The sequence below is a fragment of the Salmo salar genome, chromosome ssa09, assembly GCF_905237065.1.
Source record: "Salmo salar chromosome ssa09, Ssal_v3.1, whole genome shotgun sequence".
NCBI lineage: Eukaryota > Metazoa > Chordata > Actinopteri > Salmoniformes > Salmonidae > Salmo > Salmo salar.
In genome coordinates this window covers 12406480-12432277 of record NC_059450.1, presented here as the reverse complement: position 1 = coordinate 12432277, position 25798 = coordinate 12406480, and the positions used below count along the sequence as shown (strand labels likewise).

The 25798-nt window shown below is 46.9% G+C and overlaps 1 protein-coding gene across 3 annotated transcripts in view; it reads left to right on the top strand.

The window, feature by feature from the left end:
* LOC106610731 (protein GREB1) overlaps nucleotides 1-18940 on the top strand; it is a 52057-nt gene extending 33117 nt beyond the window's left edge. For all 3 annotated transcript variants that reach the window (XM_045723395.1, XM_045723396.1, XM_045723397.1), the window contains exons 16-33: nucleotides 85-274; nucleotides 525-661; nucleotides 4120-4474; nucleotides 7362-7477; nucleotides 7565-7773; nucleotides 7968-8364; nucleotides 10003-10162; nucleotides 10246-10348; nucleotides 10554-10709; nucleotides 11045-11181; nucleotides 11317-11478; nucleotides 11939-12143; nucleotides 12486-12648; nucleotides 12848-13084; nucleotides 13567-13702; nucleotides 14149-14349; nucleotides 14469-14607; nucleotides 18164-18940. In XM_045723395.1, the coding sequence (XP_045579351.1) occupies nucleotides 85-274; nucleotides 525-661; nucleotides 4120-4474; nucleotides 7362-7477; nucleotides 7565-7773; nucleotides 7968-8364; nucleotides 10003-10162; nucleotides 10246-10348; nucleotides 10554-10709; nucleotides 11045-11181; nucleotides 11317-11478; nucleotides 11939-12143; nucleotides 12486-12648; nucleotides 12848-13084; nucleotides 13567-13702; nucleotides 14149-14349; nucleotides 14469-14607; nucleotides 18164-18327 (3367 nt within the window). In that variant the 3' untranslated portion in view covers nucleotides 18328-18940. The remainder of the gene's footprint in view (nucleotides 1-84; nucleotides 275-524; nucleotides 662-4119; nucleotides 4475-7361; nucleotides 7478-7564; nucleotides 7774-7967; nucleotides 8365-10002; nucleotides 10163-10245; nucleotides 10349-10553; nucleotides 10710-11044; nucleotides 11182-11316; nucleotides 11479-11938; nucleotides 12144-12485; nucleotides 12649-12847; nucleotides 13085-13566; nucleotides 13703-14148; nucleotides 14350-14468; nucleotides 14608-18163) is intronic.
* The last annotated feature ends 6858 nt before the right edge of the window (nucleotides 18941-25798 follow it).

The following is a 25798-nucleotide window of genomic DNA, read 5'->3' as shown; positions in this document are numbered from 1 at the left end:
TCTGCTTGCGTGTGACTGCGTGAGTGTGTCTGCGTGTTTGTAACGTGACCATAACGTACAGTATATATACCCCCTGTCTCCCAGTGGGCCGTACAGTGCCAGCGGTGGTGACTTCGGCGGTGGGTTGGTGGACAGCCTGCTCAACTCCCTTCAGATCAGAGATGCCACCAACATCCTGACTCTCCACGTCACCTCGTTCCCCTTTGCCCTGCAGACACAACACACACGTATCAGCCCTTACAATGAGATACACTGGCCCTCTGCTTTCAATAACGTAAGATATTCTCACACACACACACAGTAACACAGACACAAACACAGACCCACACTGACACAGACACACACAGTCACGCGCGCGCGCACACACACACAGACCCACTGACACAGACACACACACAAACAGACACACACTGTTGTCTCAAGCTGTGTGTGTGTGTGTGTGTGTGTGTGTGTGTGTGTGTGTGTGTGTGTGTGTGTGTGTGTGTGTGTGTGTGTGTGTGTGTGTGTGTGTGTGTGTGTGTCAGGACATGGATCTGTACCATGAGAAGACACGGTACTTTGGTGTGTCTGAGCTGCTGGACTCGGCTCGTTCAGGCAGCGGTCTGCCTCTCCTCCGCTACGACAGCTCCTTCGAAAGCATGGCCTCTGTCCTGGAGGAGAGGTAACACACACACTCATCATACATACTGTACACACACTCATCATGCATACTGTACACACACACACACACTCATCATACATACTGTACACACACTCATCATACATACTGTACACACACTCATCATGCATACTGTACACACACACACACACACTCATCATACATACTGTACACACACTCATCATGCATACTGTACACACACACACACACTCATCATACATACTGTACACACACTCATCATGCATACTGTACACACACACACACACTCATCATACATACTGTACACACACTCATCATGCATACTGTACACACACACACACACTCATCATACATACTGTACACACACTCATCATGCATACTGTACACACACACACACACTCATCATACATACTGTACACACACTCATCATACATACTGTACACACACACACACACTCATCATACATACTGTACACACACTCATCATGCATACTGTACACACACACACACACTCATCATACATACTGTACACACACACACACACTCATCATACATACTGTACACACACTCATCATACATACTGTACACACACTCATCATACATACTGTACACACACTCATCATGCATACTGTACACACACACACACACTCATCATACATACTGTACACACACTCATCATGCATACTGTACACACACACACACACTCATCATACATACTGTACACACACTCATCATGCATACTGTACACACACACACACACTCATCATACATACTGTACACACACTCATCATGCATACTGTACACACACACACACACTCATCATACATACTGTACACACACTCATCATGCATACTGTACACACACACACACACTCATCATACATACTGTACACACACTCATCATGCATACTGTACACACACACACACACTCATCATACATACTGTACACACACTCATCATGCATACTGTACACACACACACACACTCATCATACATACTGTACACACACTCATCATGCATACTGTACACACACACACACACTCATCATACATACTGTACACACACTCATCATGCATACTGTACACACACACACACACTCATCATACATACTGTACACACACTCATCATGCATACTGTACACACACTCATCATGCATACTGTACACACACACACACACTCATCATACATACTGTACACACACTCATCATACATACTGTACACACACTCATCATGCATACTGTACACACACACACACACTCATCATACATACTGTACACACACTCATCATGCATACTGTACACACACACACACACTCATCATACATACTGTACACACACTCATCATGCATACTGTACACACACACACACACTCATCATACATACTGTACACACACTCATCATGCATACTGTACACACACACACACACTCATCATACATACTGTACACACACTCATCATGCATACTGTACACACACACACACACACACACTCATCATACATGCTGTACACACACACACACTCATCATACATGCTGTACACACACACACACTCATCATACATACTGTACACACACACACACTCATCATACATACTGTACACACACACACACTCATCATACATACTGTACACACATACACACTCATCATACATACTGTACACACACACACACACTCATCATGCATACTGTACACACACACACACTCATCATGCATACTGTACACACACACACACACACACACACACACTCATCATGCATACTGTACACACACACACACTCATCATGCATACTGTACACACACACACACACATCATGCATACTGTACACACAAACACACACACACACACACACTCATCATACATACTGTACATACACCCATCATACATACTGTACACACACACACTCATCATACATATTGTATATACATACACACTCACACAAACACACATGCATGCTCACACACAATCACACAGGTACAGAAAATACACACAATTAACCGTATATGCAAATATACAGTAAATGGAGACGCCAGTGTTGTAGTACTCGAGTCTCGATTTTCCTGATTTGTGACTCAGACTTGGCCTCGCCTTCTCGTGACTTGCATTTGCACTTGGACTGGATAGGCTACGATAAGCAGAATATTAGCAGCACTAGATGCGCAGCGCAGCGAGGGTGTTGTTCTGTTCCGCAGTGGGAGGGACAAGCCGCATCCGTCCGGCACACAGCCTACATCAGCTGGTGAGCTGCGGGGGGAGCAAGCGATGAGTGAGGGCAGACAGTCTTTTGTGATGTATATAAAGTGTAGTATTGGGATGCAAACTCAAAATTGGATACATTTTAAGTCTATATCTGACATGCTGTCTCCTTTTTTTTAAGCCCATAACCATGTGTGTGAGGTCTATACTTTTGTTTCAACGTTAGATTTGTTTCAGACGACCAAGAAACACTCTGTGTGACCCTGATTTAGCCCTCTGCGGTAAAAGGTTAAGAAACACAAGAAACGATAGCATCGAGTTTAATAGTAAAACAACAGTCTCCCTTTTTTTGTTGTCCGTCTCCCCCTTGAGTATAGAAAGTAGGCTGTATTTGAATTTGTCTTCTCGCTCCCTTCCACCTTCCCCACTGCGTCCCATAGCCAGGTCCTGACAAGTCTCCCTCTTTTCTACAGACAGTACGGCTTGTTTCTCACCATTCAAAAAGTTAGGACCCATATGACCGATGCTACAATTGTTTTCTTTCTAGCGGTACAGTATGTATGATGGGTGTGTGTACAGTATGTATGATGAGTGTGTGTGTGTGTGTGTGTGTGTGTGTGTGCATAAACCATATCGCAGGCCGTTCTAAAAGTAGACCACTTGCGGACTGTACCGCTAACCATTTGTTTAGGCTAAAATTTGTTCCGCCAATTTACCTAATTAGCTAGCTAGCTAACAACCTGGTAACTTTACCAGTAGCCTATACCCGAATGCAAACATTTGGTGGCACAGAAGGAAAAGGGATAGCAAACAATTTATTGACTAAATAAATCCTCTTGCCACTCACTACACTATATCTAACTGGGTAAATAACTTTATTTTGAGTTCATGTGGATCCTGCGAATCCAACTTCAACACGACCAGGACTCGAGCACTGGGACTCAACCATTTATTTAACTAGGCAAGTCGGTTAACAAATTCTTATTTACAATGACAGCCTACTGGAGAACAGAGGGTTAACTGCCTTGTTCAGTGGCAGAACGACAGATTTTTACCTCGTCAGCTCAGGGATTCAATCTTGCAACCTTTCGGTTACTAGTCCAACGCTCTAACCACTAGGCTACCCGCCGCCCCATTGGTGACTCAGACTTGGCCTCGAGCGCAGGGGACTTGGGACTCAACTCGGACTCAAGGTTTAGTGACTCGACTACATCCCTGAGAGAATCACATTTGATTTATCGAAATGACGCAAGAATGTAGCAAATAACAAAATGTATCAATCCCCTGTCCCAGGTTCCCCAAGTTACACAGTGCAGTGATCCGGACCCAGGTTCTGGTCCAGCACTACTGTGTGGCTCTGATGGCCGTGTCGGGTCGGCCTGGCTCAGGGGGGCGGAGCATACATAAACACACGTCCGTCGAGACGCTGGAGATAGTCCAGAGTCTGCTCAGCTCCGCCCAGCGATGCCCCACCCACCACGGTCACATGGTGCTGCTACGGATCCCCTCACTGGCTCTGGCAGGGTGGGCTCACCAGCGGCTGGCGTGGGTCAGACAGAGACTGGGGCTGGGGGAGCGCTTTGAGATCATCCTGGGAAACCCCAGCCAAGCCCTCAGCATAGGACAGAGCTTCACTGAGCGCATCAAGGTAGGGGATAAACCACTGGACGACTGGATGAAGAGTTCTGATTTAAGATCGGTTTTGCCGTTGCCTTTTAGATCACAATGAATAAGATTACATGGACAGGGACCTGATCCTGGACCAGGTCTCTAATATGAGACACTTGATACATACAGATCCTGGTTAGCAACATGACAGATAACTACACATATGACAGTTAGTTGACAGGATTGTAAAACAATCTCAATATGGGGAAGGTTACATATATTATAACATTGTTTGTAAAAACTGGTAGGATGAAAAGACTGTATATTAGGTTGGATTGCTGGTGTTGGTATGGGTTGCCATGGTGGTGTGCTGTTAAGAACACGGGGGGAGGAGTACAGATTAAAAGGGCTAACCCGGGGAAATGGTTAAGGGAATATACAGTACCAGTCAAAAGTTTGGACACACCTACTCATTCCAGGGTTTTTCTTTATTTCTGGTTGAGAGAATGCCAAGAGTGTGCAAAGCTGTCATCAAGGCAAAGGGTGGCTACTTTGAAGAATCTAAAATATATTTTCATTTGTTTAACACTTTTTTTTGGTTACTACATGATTCCATATGTGTTATTTCAGACTTTTGATGTCTTCACTATTATTCTAAAATGTAGAAAATAGTAAAAAATAAAGAAAAATCCTTGAATGAACGTGTGACTGGTACTGTAGGTGGGATGGTAACAGATGTTTTTTCTGTTCAATAAAACATCCAGGTAAACACCAAGAGCTACACATTACATATCAAACATTCCACTAACACTACAAATTCCCTAGTCATTCTTCCAGTCCATTAGGTAGGTTGCCTTCAGGTGAGTCCATTTTAAAGGGATCGTCACTAGTTACCACAGCCACAAAGTCAAAATTATGTCTAAACCCCACCTATTTCTAATATTTGATCTTCTTGAAATCTGATTTGAACCCTAATCTTAAAGGGAAACTTCACAATTGTTCAACTTCATATTGATCATCTCCAGCACCACCCCAACATCAACATATGTGATAATGGCATGTTTCTATATTTTGTAGTAAAAAATATAGGAAAATAAGTGGAAAATAAGTGTTTCCAATGGCGTCATCGGTGTGCGTCGTGTGATTTCGACCAATTGTGAGTTGGCATTGCCTACTAATTGTCTACTAATTGGTTGATGATGTCATTGGAAACACTACACTGTCTTTTTTTCTACATAACATAGAAATGTGCCATTTTCACATACAATGCCTTCCAGGAAGTATTCAGACCACAATACTTTTTCCACATTTTGTTACGTTACAGCCTTATTCTAAATTGGATGAAATCGTTTTTTTCCCTCATCAATCTACACACAATACCCTAAAATGCCAAAGCAAAAACAGTTTTTTTGAATTTTTTGCAAACGTATACGAAATAAATACATTTAATATCACATTTACATAAGTATTAAGACCCTTTACTCAGTACTTTGTTGAAGCACCTTTGGCAGTGATTACAGCCTCGAGTCTTCTTGAGTATGACGCTACAAGCTTGGCACACCTGTATTTGGGGAGTTTCTCCCATTCTTCTCTGCAGATCCTCTCAAGCTCTGTCAGGTTGAATAGGGAGCATCGCTGCACGGCTATGATGTTGGGTTGGTGCTTGAGATGATGAATATGAAGTTGATTTTTATTTTTTTATTTCCATCTGACCACACTGCCAACCATATGCCTAACCTGAAATTAAAACCAAAAATCAAATGTTTGTTTTTATGGATTTCTACAGTATATAGACAATTCTAACTTTGTGGCTGTGATAATTAGTGACAACCATTTAAAGGTTGAGTGGGTGTGGCAGAAGATCTGCCTCTGGAACAGGAAGTGGTTGGTGGGAAAGTCAGTCAATATGAGTGGGCAGAATTTTCTACTGCCACCTTAAATATGCTACATATTTTAATTACAGGAACTGATGTCCGTTAAGTGTGCTACTGTAAGTGGTTGGGGGGCTGTAGGGGAAGGAAGATGGTCTCAGAGCTGCCCATCAGCAGGTGATGGAATAGCTTGGGTAACTGGCCGCCCATGGAATATCACAGGAAGTTGCACTGGGTGGGGGGCAGAGCAGAACACTGATGCGGTTTAATGGCCACTGGAATGGACTCTAGGGGCACAATGGAAGCCAGGGTGTTCTTGGGGGCCAGGCTGGTCGCTTGGACTCAGACTGGTGCAGACCTGACAAAATGGGAATGACTTAGGATCTGGGATTGCAGAAGGTACAATACCGGATCCTGGGAATAAGTGAGGTAGAATTTGGGACTGGGTACTTTTTGATAAGGGACTTGGAGAGGGACTGGCATAAGTGGGGACTGGGTAGAGGCAGGTTATACGGTTGTTGGTAGGCTGGAGATCTCGTTGTCCATACACTCGATTTTCCGCTTTATTGCCCTAATTTTCTCCCGGAAGGTGTACGCTCTGTCGGCTGGTGATCTGTTCTCCATTTCCACCACGATAGCCTGATCGGGCTTGAAGGACCATGTAAAAACTGGTAGGCTGAAAAGACTATATTCGGTTGGATTGCTGGTGTTGGTATGGGCTACCGTGAATATAGGTGGGATGGTAACATATTTTTTTAAATAACACATCCAGGTAAACACCAAGTTTGAAGAGCTATACATTACGTATCAAACATTCTACTAACACTACACATTTCCCTAGTCATGCTTCCAGTCCATTAGGTAGCCACCGATTGCCTTCAGGTGAGTCCATTTAAAGAGTGAGTGGGTGTGACAGAAGTCCTGCCTCTGCAACAGGAAGCTGATGGGACTGGTTGGTGGGAATGTCAGTCAATGTGAATGGGCGGAACTTCCTATATTATTAGATGTGTTATTGTTCTAGCACTTGGTTAAAGCCTGTGTGGGTGTTGTGTCCAGGCATGGCTGAAGATCCAGGAGACAGACTGGGTTCCCCGTACCTACCTGGAGCTAGAGGCTCTCCCCTGTATCCTCATCCTCTCTGGGGCAAACCCCCTGGGAGAGTCCCTACCCAGGTACACACGCGTAGTACTTGTATATTTATCCTGATTGGTTGACTGATTGATTGGTTGATTGATGTATTTTCTCTCTCCTCCAACCAGATCACTGAAGTACTGTGACCTGCGTGTGATAAGCTCCTCCTACCTGCAGCGCACGTCATTGGAGGAGGAGCTGGGATTGGCTGCCTACCTGATGAGGGTGGAGTCCCAGGGGTCACAACCCCTCAGACACGGCCTCGGTAGCGACCTATCAGAGAGCGACCGGGACAAACTCAGCAGTACCGACAACGAGGAGGAGGGGAGAGAGAACGGTGAGTGATGGAGCGCCATCCACTGGCCAAATTCAATTCAATGAAATACAACACAATTCTAGCTATTCAATGAGACACTACACTTTCAATATGGGTATTTCTAACCGTAAACAACACATTTGACGGTTTATAACAGTAAACTCACCTCTGTATACATCCCTTACCCTCTTCTTCCTCTCCTGTCTTCCCTCTAGCTCTGAAGTTGGAGCTCCCTGGTTTGGGTCATTTCCCTCCCCCTCACTCAGCCCCCCAGCCCCTCCGACCCTTCTCCGACAGCAGTGCTGCGGCCACCCACCAGCTCCACACCACCCCCCCTGACCCCCATCACTCCTCCCCCTGTCCAAACTCCAACCCACCTAACCCCTCCGACACCCAGCGATGGCCCTCCAAGTCAACCTCCTCTGACTCCTCCTCCACCCTCCCCCCCTCCCCCCTTCAGAGCTGCTCCTGGGCGCGGGGGGTGAGTCGCCCCCCCTCCGTGCTGCTGCCCCGGGCGCTCTATGACATCATCACGGTGTGCGACGAAAGCGGACTGCCTCGCTGCACCTCCTTCCTGCCGCACCGGTCTGTAGCCTGGGCCAGCTCCTTCAGGTAGGAACAAACACACACACACACCTCACCTGTCTGTAGCCTGGGCCAGCTCCTTCAGGTAGGAACAAACACACACACACACCTCAGCTGTCTGTAGTCTGGGCCAGCTCCTTCAGGTAGGAACAAACACACACACACACACACACCTCACCTGTCTGTAGTCTGGGCCAGCTCCTTCAGGTAGGAACAAACACACACACCTCACCTGTCTGTAATCTGGGCCAGCTCCTTCAGGTAGGAACAAACACACACACACACACACACCTCAGCTGTCTGTAGTCTGGGCCAGCTCCTTCAGGTAGGAACAAACACACACACACCTCACCTGTCTGTAGTCTGGGCCAGCTCCTTCAGGTAGGAACAAACACACACACACACTTCACCTGTCTGTAGTCTGGGCCAGCTCCTTCAGGTAGGAACAAACACACACACACACACACACACTTCACCTGTCTGTAGTCTGGGCCAGCTCCTTCAGGTAGGAACAAACACACACACACACACACACCTCACCTGTCTGTAGTCTGGGCCAGCTCCTTCAGGTAGGAACAAACACACACACCGCACCTGTGTGTAGGCTGGGCCAGCTCCTTCAGGTAGGAACAAACACGCACACACACTTCACCTGTCTGTAGTCTGGGCCAGCTCCTTCAGGTAGGAACAAACACACACACACACACACACACACCTCAGCTGTCTGTAGTCTGGGCCAGCTCCTTCAGGTAGGAACAAACACACACACACCTCACCTGTCTGTAGTCTGGGCCAGCTCCTTCAGGTAGGAACAAACACACACACACACACCCTTCACCTGTCTGTAGTCTGGGCCAGCTCCTTCAGGTAGGAACAAACACACACACACCCCTCACCTGTCTGTAGTCTGGGCCAGCTCCTTCAGGTAGGAACAAACACACACACACACACACACACCTCACCTGTCTGTAGTCTGGGCCAGCTCCTTCAGGTAGGAACAAACACACACACACACACACCTCACCTGTCTGTAGTCTGGGCCAGCTCCTTCAGGTAGGAACAAACACACACCTCACTTGTCTGTAGTCTGGGCCAGCTCCTTCAGGTAGGAACAAACACACACCTCACCTGTCTGTAGTCTGGGCCAGCTCCTTCAGGTAGGAACAAACACACACCTCACCTGTCTGTAGTCTGGGCCAGCTCCTTCAGGTAGGAACAAACACACACCTCACCTGTCTGTAGTCTGGGCCAGCTCCTTCAGGTAGGAACAAACACGCACCTCACCTGTCTGTAGTCTGGGCCAGCTCCACACACACCTCACCTGTCTGTAGTCTGGGCCAGCTCCTTCAGGTAGGAACAAACACATACCTCACCTGTCTGTAGTCTGGGCCAGCTCCACACACACCTCACCTGTCTGTAGTCTGGGCCAGCTCCACACACACCTCACCTGCCTGTAGTCTGGGCCAGCTCCTTCAGGTAGGAACAAACACACACCTCACCTGTCTTTAGTCTGGGCCAGCTCCACACACACCTCACCTGTCTGTAGTCTGGGCCAGCTCCACACACACCTCACCTGTCTGTAGTCTGGGCCAGCTCCACACACACTGGTGAGTAAGATGTTGTATATTATGTTGTATAATAACGTTTCCTTTCCTCTGATGTCAGACCTCTGCTGAGTAAGATGATGACGTGTACAGAACAGTCTCTGTATTACCGCCAGTGGACCATCCCAAGGCCTTGCCACATGGACAGCAGCAACCGTCCCGCAGAGGGACGCACGGACAACTTCCATCCCCGCAGACTGCTGCTCAGCGGGCCCCCACAGGTACACACACACATGCACACACACACTGGTGACAGACACACACACACACACACACACTATTCTGACTACTGGAACATGTTCAGGTGGGGAAGACAGGGGCGTACCTCCAGTTTCTGGGCATCCTGTCTCGTATGCTGATCAGACTGATGGAGGTGGACATCTATGACGAGGAAGAGATCAACACCAGTGAGTTACCATGACAACACTCCATAACTACCGCGACCCTCCACTCTGCACCAGTCTTAATAATATGTGTGCGTGCGTGAGTGTGTGTGTGTGTGTGTGTGTGTGTGTGTGTGTGTGTGTGTGTGTGTGTGTGTGTGTGTGTGTGTGTGTGTGTGTGTGTGTGTGTGTGTGTGTGTGTGTGTGTGTGTGTGTGTGTGTGGTATAGGTGACCAGCTGGAGTGTGTCCAGTACCACCCAGCCTGTGCCCCCTGGCCGATAATAGACACACTGAGGGGCATGCCCTTCGACTACACCATCCACAACCCCAAATATGAAGACATCAGCACTGTCTATTGCCCTGACTACTACCCGAACACTGACGGTAGGATAGGGGAGTGGGGCATCTCTCTCGGTTATCATTGTGATTGTGAGATTTACTAGATGATGTCATTGTCTTGGACCTCCTGATCTCTTTTTCTACTATTTCTAGTTTGGCTGAACTCTGTACACTCTTAGAGAAAAAAAAAGGCTTATTCTACTGTCCCCATAGGGGAACCCTTTTATGTTCCAGGTAGAACCATTCTGGGTTTTAGATGAGCTCATTTTATTCTAAGTGTGTAGCTATATGTACGTGACTGTGGTTATCGGAGATGTTCCATGGTTCTAGACTGGCGTTTGCCAGGTTAACTAACCCCCAGCCCCTGCTCTGTCCCCCAGGAAACCCCAGACGCAAGGAGGACGTGTATCTGCGGAGGCGTACGGCCAGGATCAAACTGTCCAAATACGCAGCCTACAACACCTACCACCACTGTGAACAGTGTCACCAGTACACGGGCTTCAACCCCGGATACCAGGTGAGCAGAGAACACACACGCTATTTATTCATAGTTTCACCAGTCATTGCTCCAGTTGGTCTACTGCATGGCTAATAATCTATTCTAGACCTGCAGATAGATAATACTGTGTTCCACCATATACTTTACCTGTAGATGTATGAATCGCTGCTGCATGGCTTCACCTTCTCCCACCGGCTGCTGGGGGAGGAGATCCAGCTCTACTTCATCATCCCCAAGTCTAAACAACACCACTTCAGCTTCAGCCAACCAGGAGGCCAGCTGGAGAGCATGAGACTGCCCCTCACCTCCGATTGGGTAACCCCCTTACCCCCTACTACTAACCATAATACCCATTCTCTACCCTTCTTCCTCAAGGGCGCACTTGTTCACTCCTATTTCTGGATGTCAGAAATGTGGTACAAACTCCTTACAGCAGTGCCTTTCAATCTGCTAGGGGGATGAGCAAGTGCACAAGTCAAGGAGAAGAGTAGAGAATCAGACCACAGCCATACTCTAACGTTTGCGTTAACCCCGACAGAATGCACTGGCTAATTCCACCACCCAACTTCCTGTTTTCCTCATCTGCCAACCTTTCTTTGTTTCTCTCTTTCTCGCTTGCTTGCTCTCTTTCTTTCTTTTCTATATGCCTTCCCTATCGGAAACCTCCTCTGTATACGGACCTACAAAGTGTAGAAGCCCTAAGATCATCAGATCTTTGTAGAGCCCCCTCAGACTTTTATATATGCCGCTGCATGTTTCTCCTTTCCCCCATCAGAACCCAGACTGCATCAAGAGCCCCATCTTCACCCCGACAACGGGTCGTCATGAGCACGGCCTGTTTAACCTGTTCCACGCCATGGACGGGGCGGCCCACCTCCACATCCTGGTCATCAAGGAGTACGAGATGGCTGTCTATAAGAAGTACTGGCCCAACCACATCATCCTGGTGCTGCCCACCATCTTCAATGGAGCCGGCATCGGTGCGCTAACACCCTCCACTCTTTCCCATTCACTCACTGCCTCTCTCCCTTTGTCTATCTCTCACCCTCTCCCCCATTGTGGAGTGAGTGAGTGAGTGAGTGAGTGAGTGAGTGAGTGAGTGAGTGAGTGAGTGAGTGAGTGAGTGAGTGAGTGAGTGAGTGAGTGAGTGAGTGAGTGAGTGAGTGAGTGAGTGAGTGAGTGAGTGAGTGAGTGAGTGAGTGAGTGAGTGGAGAGAATACACACAACAGACAATCTAACAACATGAGATGCACTAACACAGAAATATAACAACAGTGTTTCCCGATGTCTCTCTCTCTCTGACCTCTGGCCCCTCCCCCAAGGTGCTGCCCACTTCCTGATCAAGGAGCTGTCCTATCACAACCTGGGGCTGGAGCGCAGGCACAGGCTGGAAGGAGGGGGGCTGCCGGCCGACATCTGGCCCTTCATCATAGTCTCTGATGACTCCTGCGTCATGTGGAACGCCGTGGACTTGGACTCACACAGGCATACACACACACACTCACCCAAGCACACACACTCTCGCATACAAGGGACAAGTCTCAGCTACACACACATCAACACAATGTTTTTTTTTTACATTTTTTATATTGATGTTTTGAAAGTATTGTCCTCGCGGAGCTCTGTAATCATCTCTCTCTGTCTTTTTCTCTCTCTCTGTCTGTGTCCTCTCTCTCCCCTCCAGTGCCTCAGGGCCTGTAGAGAGGAACGTGTCTCTGAAGCAGGTGCTGCAGCACATGGAGGCGTGTCCTGACCTCACCCAGTACGGCCTCTGTGGGATCAGGAAGTGGGGCAGTCGCTCCCCGGGTCAGGGGAAGGGGGGAGGAGCTCGTCACGAGGAACCGTTCTCCAGAGGACACCTCCACGACTTCCTGCTTCTCAATGTGGACCTGACCCAGGACGTCCAATACAACGAGAACAGGTGACACAGTAGAATAGAGTAAAATATTAGCACGTTAGTAGATGCTCTTATCCAGATTAACTAAGGTTAAGTGCCATGCTAAAGGGTACAACGACAGATTTTTCACCTAGTCAGCTCAGGGATTCAAACCAGAAGTCTTTTAGTTACTGGCCCAACGCTCTTAAACGCTAGGCTACCTGCTGCCGAATATAAAAGAATGGAATGGAATACAATACAATACAATACAACCAGAATGGATGAGAGAGGACAGACACTTTACTTTACATAAGTAATTGTTATTGTAAGAGTGTGGCTGCTAGGTTGAAGTGGTTTCTATGTGAAACACATCACAAGTGAAAAAAACGTCACTGAACCATCACTCTTCCTCTTTCTCACCCTTCTTTTTACCTTCCTTTTCTCACTCTCCACTCTCTTCCTCCGCTTCCTCTCTTCCTCTGCTCCCCCTCTCCTCTTCTTCCCCCTCTCCTCTTCTTCCCCCTCAGGTTCATGTGTGATGATGTGGACTTCACCCTGCGAGCCCACAGTGCCGGTCTGCTCATCTGTCGTTTCAACAACTTCAGTGTGATGAAGAAACAGATCGCTATCGGAGGATACCGTACCTTCATCATCAAGACCAAGGTACAGGCTTACACACACACTCACATACACAAAACCATACGCACACATACAATAAAATAGGCAGACATACACAAAACCACACCCACACACACATCACCACCTTCATCATCGTGGGGTACAGTGTCACTCGACTTAAGACCAAATGTAGTGTTCCGATGCCATCGATTCATATCCCTCTCTAATGTAAGATCTCAGTTCTGGGGCTCGATTCAATCCGTACTGCTGAAGTTCCGCGTTATAGCGCGATTGACATTTTTAGGTCATTTCTGATTGAGCCAGTGGCGTGTACCGTGAATCCAGTCTCTCCGCCAATTCGGGAACATTACCTTGAAATGTATATCGCGCTGTAAGGCGGAACTTCAGCAACATGTATTGAATCCAGTCGCTCATTTTGTCTAATGTTCATGCTTTGACCATTGCAATGTTGATGTAATGTGTGGTTTTAGATAACTGACGTCCCCACCTCCATCCAGCCGTCACAGTATATCTGTGCCCCGGACAGCAAGCATCCATTCCTGGCCACGCCTGCACAGCTACTGCTAGAGAAATACCTGCAACACACCAGCCAACGCCTTTTCCCCCTCAGCGCACGCAACTACACACACCCCATTCTGTCTGTAGACTGCTACCTCAACCTGGGGCCTGAGGTACACACACACACACACACACACACACACACACACACAAATACATATGTGATTGTTTCGATGTCGGATCACTCAACAGTGTGTCTTTTGTTTCCCCTCCCTCCTCCCTCTCTCTCTAGGTGACGGTGTGTTTTGTGAGTTCCAGACCTCACTCCATCAACATCAGTACTGCGGAGCTGCTGTTCAGCGGCCTGCTGCTCTGCTTCTGTGATTCCTTCGTCACACCAGGCTTTCTTAAGAAGTTTCACTTTCTCAAAGGTACACGCACAAAGACTCATGCAGGCACACACACCACATATTATCACGTCTTTGAAAAGACCCAGATGCAGACCGTGTCGATGTAACAAAAGTTTATTACTAGGACAGGGGGCAGGCAAAACGAAAGTTCAAGGGCAGGCAGAGGTCAGTAATCCAGATCAGAGTCCAAAAGGTCCAGAACGGCAGGCAATCTCAGGGTCAGGGCAGGCAGAGGTCAATAATCCAGTGTGGTGGAAACAGGAGACAAAGGGCTGTGAGACATGGGTTTGATTTTAGACACATGAAAAGTGCTGTATATATATGGAGGGTACGGGGCAACAGAAGACAAACAGCAAAGGGGCTAATGACCTTGGAGATGGGGAAAGGGCTGATAAACCGGCCTTTTCCCCATCTGGAATTGAGACGCTTGGCGGTGCAGAGATATTCCAGGTTCTTGTGGTCGGTCCACACATTGAACGGATGTTCCGCCCCCTCCAGCCAGTGCCTCCACTCCTCCAACGCCATCTTCAACGCGAGAAGCTCACGATTCACCGCATCGTAGTTCCTCTCCATGGCGTTGAGGAGAAGAAGGCGCAGGGATGTAACTTGAGGTCCAGTGCAGGACAGCCCCCACTCCGATATCCAAAGCATCGGCCTCCACCACAAACTGGCGAGACGGGTCAGGATGAACCTAGATGGGAGCTGTGGTGAAATGGTGTTTGAGATCCCGGAACGCCCGGTCAGCTGGGGACCACGTGAACGGAACCTTGGGAGAGGTGAGTGCAGACAGGGGGGAAGCCAGGGTGTTGTAACCCCGGATAACGCGGCGATAAAAGTTGCAGACACCCAGGAAATGTTGTAGCTGCACCCTGGACGTAGGCTGGGGCCAATCCACCACCGCTCTCACCTTCCCGGGATCCATCTGTACACTCCCTGCAGCGATGATGTAACCCAGGAAGGGGATGGTGGAGTGATGGAATTTGCACTTCAACGCTTTCACAAAAAGCTGGTTCTCCAGGAGGTGTTAGAGAATCTGTCGGGCGTGGAGCACTTGTTCTTGGGCGGAGCAGGAGAAGATGAGGACATCGTTGAGGTAGACGAAGACTAACCGGTTCAACATGTTGCGGAGAACATCATTAACCAGAGCCTGGAATACAGCTGGGGCATTGGTAAGGCTAAATGGCATGACCAGATACTTGTAGTGACCGCTGGCGGTCTTCCACTTGTCCCCTTCCCATATCCGCACCAGATTGTAAGCATTCCGTAGGTCCAGATTGGAGAACATGGTGGCCCCCTGGAGCGGCTCGAAGGCCAAGGAGATGAGTGGTAGCGGGTAGCGGTTCTTCACCGTGATTTCATTGAGGCCCCGGTAGTCGATGCACGGGCGCAGGGTTTTGCCTTCTCCATAAAGAAGAAACCTGCGCCGGCGGGGGAGGCAGAAGGACGGATGAACCCTGCATTTAGGGAGTTCTCAATGTAGGTCTCCATGGCCTTGGTCTCCGGACCCGACAGAGAGTATAGTTGTCCCCGGGGCGGAGTGGTGCCTGGGAGAAGGTCAATCCCGCAGTCATAGGGTCAGTGTGGTGGAAGCGAAGTGGCCCGGGCCTTACTGAACACCTCCCAGAGGTCCTGGTACTCCGCGGGAATGGCTGAAAGGTCCGGGGCAACTTCCGAGCCCACAGGAAGACATCCCGGGGCATGTTGCGCTGACTTCAGACAATGGGTGTGGCAGAACTGGCTCCTGCCCATAATGGCACCAGCAGTCAAGTCTATGATGGGATTGTGTCACTGGAGCCAAGAGAATCCCGATACCACGGGAACCTGAGGAGACTTAATCAGCATAAATTGGATTGCCTCACTGTAGCCCCTCTCACAATACCATGGGAGTGGTGTTGTGAGTGACCCGGCCTATAGAGCGCCCGTCCAGCGCTCTAATGTCCATGGGAATGGAGAGGGGCTGAGTGGGGATGCCCAGCACGGACACCAGGGTAGCGTCCAAAAAAGCTCTCATTGGCCCCAGAGTCGATGAGTACCCGAAGAGATTTATACTGTTTCCCCCACAGCAGGATGGCATGGAGAGAGGAAAAGTTCTCCATAAGGCCCACCAGAGTACTCGCCCCTTGATGAGCCTCGTTTTTTAATGGGCAGGTAGCTATGAAATGTCCCGTAGTTTCACAATATAGACAGCTCTGGGTGTGGAGTCGGCGTAAGTGTCAATCTAGCCCTGCCCAGGTGCCTGGACTCTGAAGGAGGCGAGTTGGCAGCCCTCTGTGATTCCCGAGAGAACTCGTGTGACGTCGGGTTCACTCGGACATGTAGACTTCGGGGGTCTCCAGGATTCTTTGGAGGCGAGGTGGGAATCGAAGGCGACAGGGCACAGATTCCCTCTCTCTCCTACATTCTCGAAGCCGCCCATCGATCCGGATGGTCAAGGTCCATGGGTAGCTCCCGGGCTGCAAGCTCATCTTTGATCACCTCCAATAGTCCGTGAAGGAACATGTCGAACAATGCTTCCGAGTTCCAGGCACTCTCAGCCGCCAACGTGCGAAAAGCCATCGCGTAAGTCTGCCACACTACTGGAGTCTTGACGTAGCTGGAGCAGCTTATGAGCAGCCTCTCTCCCGGACAACGAAGAATCAAACACCTTCCAAACTTCCGCCACAAAATCCTCTAGACTGAGGCAGACGGCGGACTGTTGCTCCCACACCGCCGTAGCCCAGGCGAGTGCCCTCCCAGACATCAGCGTTATGATGTAGCCCTATCCTCGAGCGGTCCGAGGGGAACGAAGAAGGCTACAGCTCGAAAATGAGGGAGCACTGGGGGAGAAAAGCCCGGCAGGTTGCGGAATCTCCGGTGTAAGGCTCCGGAGGAGGTAAGCAGGGTTCTCGGGACACTGGGGTAGGCTGGGAGATTGCGGGTGTGATCTGCTGCCCAGTGGGCAATCAACAGAATTGCTCCAGCAAAGTCTTGAACGTCTGGTCATGGCGTTCTGCCAGGGTATGGAGTCCCTCCATAAGACATTTCAGTAACTCTTTGTGTCGTCCAATGGTGGCTCCTTGTAGGGATACAGCGTTGTGGAGCTGGTCTGAGTCTGCTGGATCGGTCAGGGTCAGGGCCAGTTCGTACTATCACGTTTTAGGAAAGACCCAGATGCAGACAGTGTCGAAGTAACAAAAGTTTATTACTAGAACAGGAGGCAGACAAAACGACAGATCAAGGGCAGGCAGAGGTCAGTAATCCATATCAGAGTTCAAAAGGTTCAGAACGGCAGGCAGGCTCAGGGTCAGGGCAGGCAGAATGGTCAAAACCGGGAAAACTAGAAAACAGGAACTTTAGAAAGACAGGAGCAAGGGGAACAACGCTGGTAGGCTTGACGAACAAAACGAACTGGCAACAGACAAGCAAAGAACACAGGTATAAATAGACAGGGGATCTATGAGGGGAGATGGGAGACACCTGGTGGAGGGTGGAGACTAGCACAAAGACCGGTGAAACAGATCAGGGTGTGACACATATACATACACACGCACACAAAAGTCATCACATCCTCAAAGGTATTCTCTCTTCTCTCGTCCAGGGGCGATTCTGTGTGTGATATGTGCTGACCGCAGCTCTCTGAGACAGACAGTGGTGAGGCTAGAGCTCGAGGACGAGTGGAGGTTCCGGCTGAGTGACGAGTTCCAGACAGCCAACTCTAAAGAGGACCGCCCCCTCTTCTTCCTCACAGGGAAACACATATGAACTGCCATACCCCTCACCGTGAGCCCTGCAGTGGGGTCAAAACAGAAAGCCAAAAACTGGCTGTATTCGTCTGGTGAATCAAGCCAATAACCCATAGAAAGTAGTTGGTAGTGAATATAGCTACAGGTGAAGTCGGAAGTTTACATACACTTAGGTTGGAGTCATTAAAACTCGTTTTTCAACAACTCCACAAATTTCTTGTTAACAAACTATAGTTTTGGAAAGTTGGTTAGGACATCTACTTTGTGCATGACACAAGTCATTTTTCCAACAATTGTTTACAGACAGATTATTTCACTTATAATTCACTGTATCACAATTCCAGTGGGTGAGAAGTTTACATACACTAAGATGAGTGTGGGCTTGGATAAGTCAAGAAAATGATATCATGGCTTTAGAAGCTTCTGATAGGCTACTTGACATCATTTGAGGCAATCGGAGGTGTACCTGTGGATGTATTTCAAGGTCTACCTTCAAACTCAGTGCCTCTTTGCTTGACATCATGGGAAAATAAAAAAAAAAATCAGCCAGGACCTCAGAAAAAAGATTGTAGACCTCCACAAGTCTGGTTAATCCTTGGGAGCAATTTCCAAACGCCTGAAGGTACCACGTTCATCTGTACAAACAATAGTACGCTGGTATAAACACCATGGGACCACGCAGCCATCATACTGCTCAGGAAGGAGACGCATTCTGTCTCCTAGAGATTAACGTACTTTGGTGTGAAAAATGCAATCAGTCCCAGAACAACAGCAAAGTACTGTGTGAAGATGCTGGAGGAAACGGGTACAAAAGTATCTATATCCACAGTAAAACGAGTCCTATATCGACATAACCTGAAAGGCCGCTCAGCAAGGAAGAAGCCGCTGCTCCAAAGCCGCCATACAAAAGCCAGACTATGGTTTGCAACTGCACATGGGGACAAAGATCGTACTTTTTGGATAAATGTCCTCTGGTCTGATGAAACAAAAATAGAACTGTTTGGCCATAATGACCATCGTTATGTTTGGAGGAAAAAGCGGGATGCTTGCAATCCGAAGAACACCATCCCAACAGTGAAGCACGGGGGTGGCAGCATCATGTTGTGGGGGTGCTTTGCTGCAGGAGGGACTGGTGCACTTCACAAAATAGATGGCATCATGAGAAGGAAAATTACGTGGATATATTGACATCAGTCAGGAAGTTAAAGCTTGGTCGCAAATGGGTCTTCCAAATGGACAATGACCCCAATGCATACTTCCAAAGTTGTGGCAAAAAAGCTTAAGGACAACAAAGTCAAGGTATTGGAGTGGCCATCACAAAGCCGTGACCTCAATCTTGTAGACAATTTGTGGGCAGAACTGAAAAAGCGTGTGGGAGCAAGGAGGCCGACAAACCTGACTCAGTTACGCCAGCTCTGTCAGGAAGAATGGGACAAAATTCACCCAATTTATTGTGGGAAGCTTGTGGAAGGCTACCCGAAACGTTTGACCCAAGTTAAACAATTTAAAAGCAATGCTACCAAATACTAATTGAGTGTATGTAAACTTCTGACCCACTGGGAATTTGACGAAAGAAATTAAAGCTGAAATAAATCACTCTCTCCTATTATTCTGACAGTTCACATTCTTAAAATAAAGTGGTGATCCTAACTGACATAAAACAGGGGATTTTTAATCGGATTAAATATCAGGAATTGTGAAAAACTGAGTTTAAATCTATTTGGCTAAGGTGTATGTAAACTTCTGACTTCAACTGCATGAGTCTGGGGCTGGTATGGCTCTGTTCACTGTAGTATTAATTTAGTATCAACTTTCAATTTACTACAATACTCTTATTAACCCACATCACTCTGTTGTGATGTGTTAAAAAGCAATCATTCCGCAGTGTCTGCCGCTGTTCATATTGTAGTTTATGATATTTTTGGCGAGTGTATTTTGTACAAATATTATTTTTGTAGACGTTTGTTTTTGCCTGGGCTTTTGTGCTGAAATATTTTTCATATATTTGGATGGCTTTGTGTCATGTAAAAAGTACTTATCTATGTAATGTTTTCTTTGGTGTCTTCATAACGATGTCGTTACGAAAGCGTTACGTGTATGTGGTTGTAATTTCTGGCGCTCAGTGTTTGTAGCCTTCTGATGATCACTATGTTGAGTAACTTGAATCCATATTTTATGTACTGGATGTGTAAATGTACGTATTTTGAAAACGGTCTCAATCTCTGCTGCCTTCTATTGGTTATACACCAGTCCAGGTTTGTGTACATTCTGAATGATGTATCTGTTTTACTATGATCTACTTCTTGGGGGTAGTTACACAGTTGAACGGGGCTTTAAATCTAGACGTTCCGCTAGCGGAACACCTGCTCCAATATCCAATGATAGGCGTGGCGCGAATTACAAATTCCTCAAAAATACAAAAACTTCCCTTTTTCAAACATATGACTATTTTACAGCATTTTAAAGACAAGACTCTCCTTTATCTAACCACACTGTCCGATTTCAAAAAGGCTTTACAGCGAAAGCAAAACATTAGATTATGTCAGCAGAGTACCCAGCCAGAAATAATCAGACACCCATTTTTCAAGCTAGCATATAATGTCACAAAAAACAAAACCACAGCTAAATGCAGCACTAACCTTTGATGATCTTCATCAGATGACACGCCTAGGACATTATGTTATACAATACATGCATGTTTTGTTCAAATCAAGTTCATATTTATATCAAAAACCAGCTTTTTACATTAGCATGTGACGTTCAGAACTAGCATTCCCACCGAACACTTCCGGTGAATTTACTAAATTACTCACGATAAACGTTCACAAAAAACATAATTATTTTAAGAATTATAGATACAGAACTCCTTTGTGCAATCGAGGTGTCCGATTTTAAAATAGCTTTTCGGTGAAAGCACATTTTGCAATATTCTGAGTAGATAGCCCAGCCATCACGGCTAGCTATTTTGACACCCACCAAGTTTAGCCCTGACCAAACTCCGATTTACTATTAGAAAAGTTTGATTACCTTTGGTGTTCTTCGTCAGAATGCACTCCCAGGACTTCTACTTCAATAACAAATGTTGGTTTGGTTCAAAATAATCCATAGTTATATCCAAATAGCGGCGTTTTGTTCGTGCGTTCAAGACACTATCCAAGGGTGACGAAGGGTCACGCGCACGACGCATTTCGTGACAAAAAAATTCTAAATATTCCATTACCGTACTTCGAAGCATGTCAACCGCTGTTTAAAATTAATTTTTATGCCATTTTTCTCGTAAAAAAGCGATAATATTCCGACCGGGAGTGGTGGTTTTCGTTCAAAGACGAAAGAATAAAAACATGGAGTCGACTCGTGCACGAGCCTGAGTCTCAAAGTACTGTGACCGGCCACTATCCAAACGCGCTACTGTTTTTCAGCCAGGGCCTGCAAAGCCACGATTCAGCTTTTTGCCGCCTTCTGAGAGCCCATGGGAGCCGTAGGAAGTGTCACGTAACAGCAGAGATCCCCTGTATTGGATAGAGATAATCAAGAAGGCCAAGAAATGGTCAGACAGGGTACTTCCTGTACAGAATCTTCTCAGGTTTTGGCCTGCCAAATGAGTTCTGTTATACTCACAGACACCATTCAAACAGTTTTAGAAACGTTGGAGTGTTTTCTATCCAAAGCTAATAATTATATGCATATTCTAGTTTCTGGGCAGGAGTAATAATCAGATTAAATCGGGGACGTTTTTTATCCGGCCGTGAAAATACTGCCCCCTAGCCATAACAGGTTGAACCAGGCCTCTCCACCTCATGCCCTGGGGGTGGGGGGGGGCCTTCCTGTCCTCCTACCCTGAGCTGAGTTAGCAGTGGAGCCCTGCGTTTCACTTTATCAACCCGGATCACCCCTCTTGGTCTATCCCTGCTTGCCACAGAGGTTAGCTCACTCCTTCCTACTGATTACACTTCACGGGTAGTTTGTGACTCGGTATATTACGCATCAGCGGGGGCTATTTTTGTGTACAACACCAACGAGCGATCCAATAATTATTTATAGTTCACTCTGTACTACTTGATTACGTGGTGCTGCTCTTACTGCGTGGATACGTTCCGCAACAGGGTTAAACTATTATAGACGCGGAATAATCTCAGACACTCCTGCTAGCGGCTGGTCCTCCCTATCTAATTGACTGGACAGCACCCACGTGGGTGAGTCACACTAGCTAAGTCCCGGGTATAGGGTTTCAGCTAAAACTAACTGCACTTCGTCTGGGTCGAGGACAAACTATAGACACCCAGTGCTCCCTTAGTGTGCTTTTTACACAGTTACCTTCAAGCCCCTCTTTGGTTTCCTGCTCAAGCCCACAATATGGTCTGGCCGCAGGCTACCTAAGGTGAACCCCTAAGCCTAGTTGTTATAATGTTACTCTAACTCTTGACTATTTATTCAACCAATAAATTAACTAGTTAATGAAAAGCAGTAACACTTCTATTTTGGTTCCACAGCTTCACACCTGATGGATTTGATCATTTTTTTTATTTAGCTATTTTAATGCGGTAGCTTCTAACAATATCAATTAAATTCAGTTCTTACCTTGCACCAAAGTGTTCCAATACATCAATCAGCTCCTGTCTTCCCCAGAATCTCCCTTTCCCTATCTTTTACATTGGTTTGTATACACTTTTTGCCCAACCCTCCTTTGACTACAGCCACACAACACGTCATCCCACTTACACGTGACATCTAAGCAAAGTTATATTACGAATTGTCTCGTTCACCCGGGATATCGACACACAACAATCTGTGGTGCCATCTGCTTCACCACCCACACGCCATCAGGCAACTCCACCAGCTCCATCCCAGGGCTCGAGTTCGACCATCTGCATACAGTCTACCTTCACCTGTCACTTCCTCCCTGCACTTGACTGGGTTTTGATGCTCTCTAGCTGCTTGTGGTTGAGGCCTCTTCCTGTTCTTCTTCAGCTTCTTCTTGATCTTTCTTGTTTCACTGTTACCAGAGTTCTGTCTGGGGACTGGAGGAGTCCTCAGGTCATATTGACTAGGCTCATTCACGACAACGGGGAGCAAAAGCCTACACAACCCTAGTCTAAACGTTGACTCACTTCACAAATCTCTCACAGCAACTCTAGTTTCTCACATCTAGGGGGTGGTGTCTCCCTCTTTGTGCCCTCTCTTCACATTCTGTTTGCTGCACACAAGAGACTGAACCCTATCTATGGCCAGCAGAGGGCCGCACACACTATACGTTTACATGACGTGACAGTCAGCGGAAGCTATTGCCACTAGGCTCAAGCTGTGAACAGTACATCTAGTCCAATTGAAATTTGTCACCCCAATCAGAATCCTATGATAACTTTTTTCTTAATTGAAGTTATAGTTTGCTGTCATTTGTTCCAGTACAAATTCAACAACATTAATTACATCATTTTCATTGATTGTAAACAACAGTTCTATATTCCATTCGGATTCATTCACAACAATATGGGAGGGATTCAAGGCTGCCAGTTCATTTGCAGTATGACCACCAGTACAGTACACCTTCTTCAACAAAGAACTCACTTGAGGTACTTGATTATCTTAGTCCTGCAACATCTTGTCTTTGAATTAGACATCACAATATGATACAGTACTATATACAATGTTACAATAACACAAGATGTTGTGGGGTTTTCCCCTTTGAATGCACAGCATCTATAGGTTGCTTATTTGCAAATACAAAGTAGAAGGAAAATACATTTTTAGGTACAGTAACTCAGACATGAGAATTTCTTTAATTTCATATATAATAGGCAGCTATGCATACAACACAGAGAACGTTCCCTTTATCCATTATGTTGGGATAGGGGGAGGAAAATAAAAAACCTAAAGATAATGAGACCCCCCCCAAAAAAAAACTTTTGGGGTGGCAGGTAGCATTGGGCCCATAACCGAAAGGTTGCTGGATCGAATCCCCGAGCTGACAAGGTAAAAATCTGTCGTTCTAAGAATTTGTTCTAAACTGACTTGCCTAGTTAAATAAATTAATAATCATTCCCTCCTAGGGATGTACCCCTATCCCCTGCTGTCCCACCCACCCTCCCTCAAATCCTAGAAGGACAGTCTTAGTAGGTTTCACAGCTATTGTTGTTGCAGTTGCCACAATAACTTTAATGCACCTAGGTCCAAATGTTTACTCACATTGTGTCCCTTGGACTTTGGGGGGGGATGGGGCAGCACGAGATGGCTACTGGGTAGAGGGGACATTGCCAGCGGTTCCCCACTATAGGGTCACCATCTCAAGTGGTAAGGGTGACAGTTTAATATCAGTTGTTGTGTCTACTGTCCACCTTCGTAGGTAATTGTCGAAGAGATTTGGCGGGTGGGGGCTCAATATTTTATGCAGCCAAGTTAACTATAGTGCATAGCCAAGATTTGAGGATAAATCCTTTAAAAGGTCATGTAAATATCTATACAAGTCTGGTGTAGTGGTCTAAGCTCCTGACTCTAGACCACATATGCCTCCTTGGCCAACTCTCTTTCCTCACTATCTGTATTTACATCTGTCCTGTAATAAAAAACTCAGATCTCCTTAAATAATATATTTTACCCTAGTCCAAAAAAATCCTGTAGGATTCCAATGAAAAAAATCCTCTTAGAATCCAAAAGAAGATCCTTTTGGATTCTAATAAAATCCTATAGGATCTTTTGACTGGGGTTTATCTGTGAGAGCGGTGGTAATTGGTGGTGTCAGAACTGGTCTATTGGTAGAATCCCTGCCAACACACCTAAGGCCCAGGTTCATCATTTTGTGTTTCATTGACAGAGGAGTTCTGTGTTACCAATAATGCTAGGATTCCTGCCATGGTAAAAGCCAGGAGTCAGTGCCTGGGCTAAATCAACTAAATCGGGACTTGTGTTCGACACTCAGTCTCCTGACTAAAAATCATCCACCGATGCACACCGAGCCTAGTTTCAGCACTGTAAGAAAGAATTGAGCTGCACACATGTGACGAAGAAAGAATACTCTGAGCCGCAGCTCAGGGGTCCAACCCAGAGGTGCAAGGGGGCAGACGGGGACATTCAACTGAGCCGTGTACCCTGGGTTGTAAGAGCATGTTGAGCTGACCTACTCGTCTTGCAGCCCTTGGGGTAGGGGGGATAGACGGGGGAGGGGACACTTAGTGGATACCAGGTCCCTGTCCCAAATGGCTGTGATGACGTCACTTAGGGAGCTGAGAGTTGGGTAGCAAACCAGTTCCAGGAGTTACTGCCCATAGAGATGTTTTACTTATGGTGTGTGTGTGTATGTGTGTGCGTGTGCATGCCTGCATACGTGTGTGTTTGTTTGTGTTTGTACCATCAAAGTGTGCATGCATTTATGTCATGACAGTGTGTATGCAATTAATGCATATGTTTGTGTATTCTATGTCTGTGTGTGTATGCTCATGTACACATGTATACAGGTAAAGTGTGTGTGTGTGTGCGTGTGCGTGCCTGCCTGCATA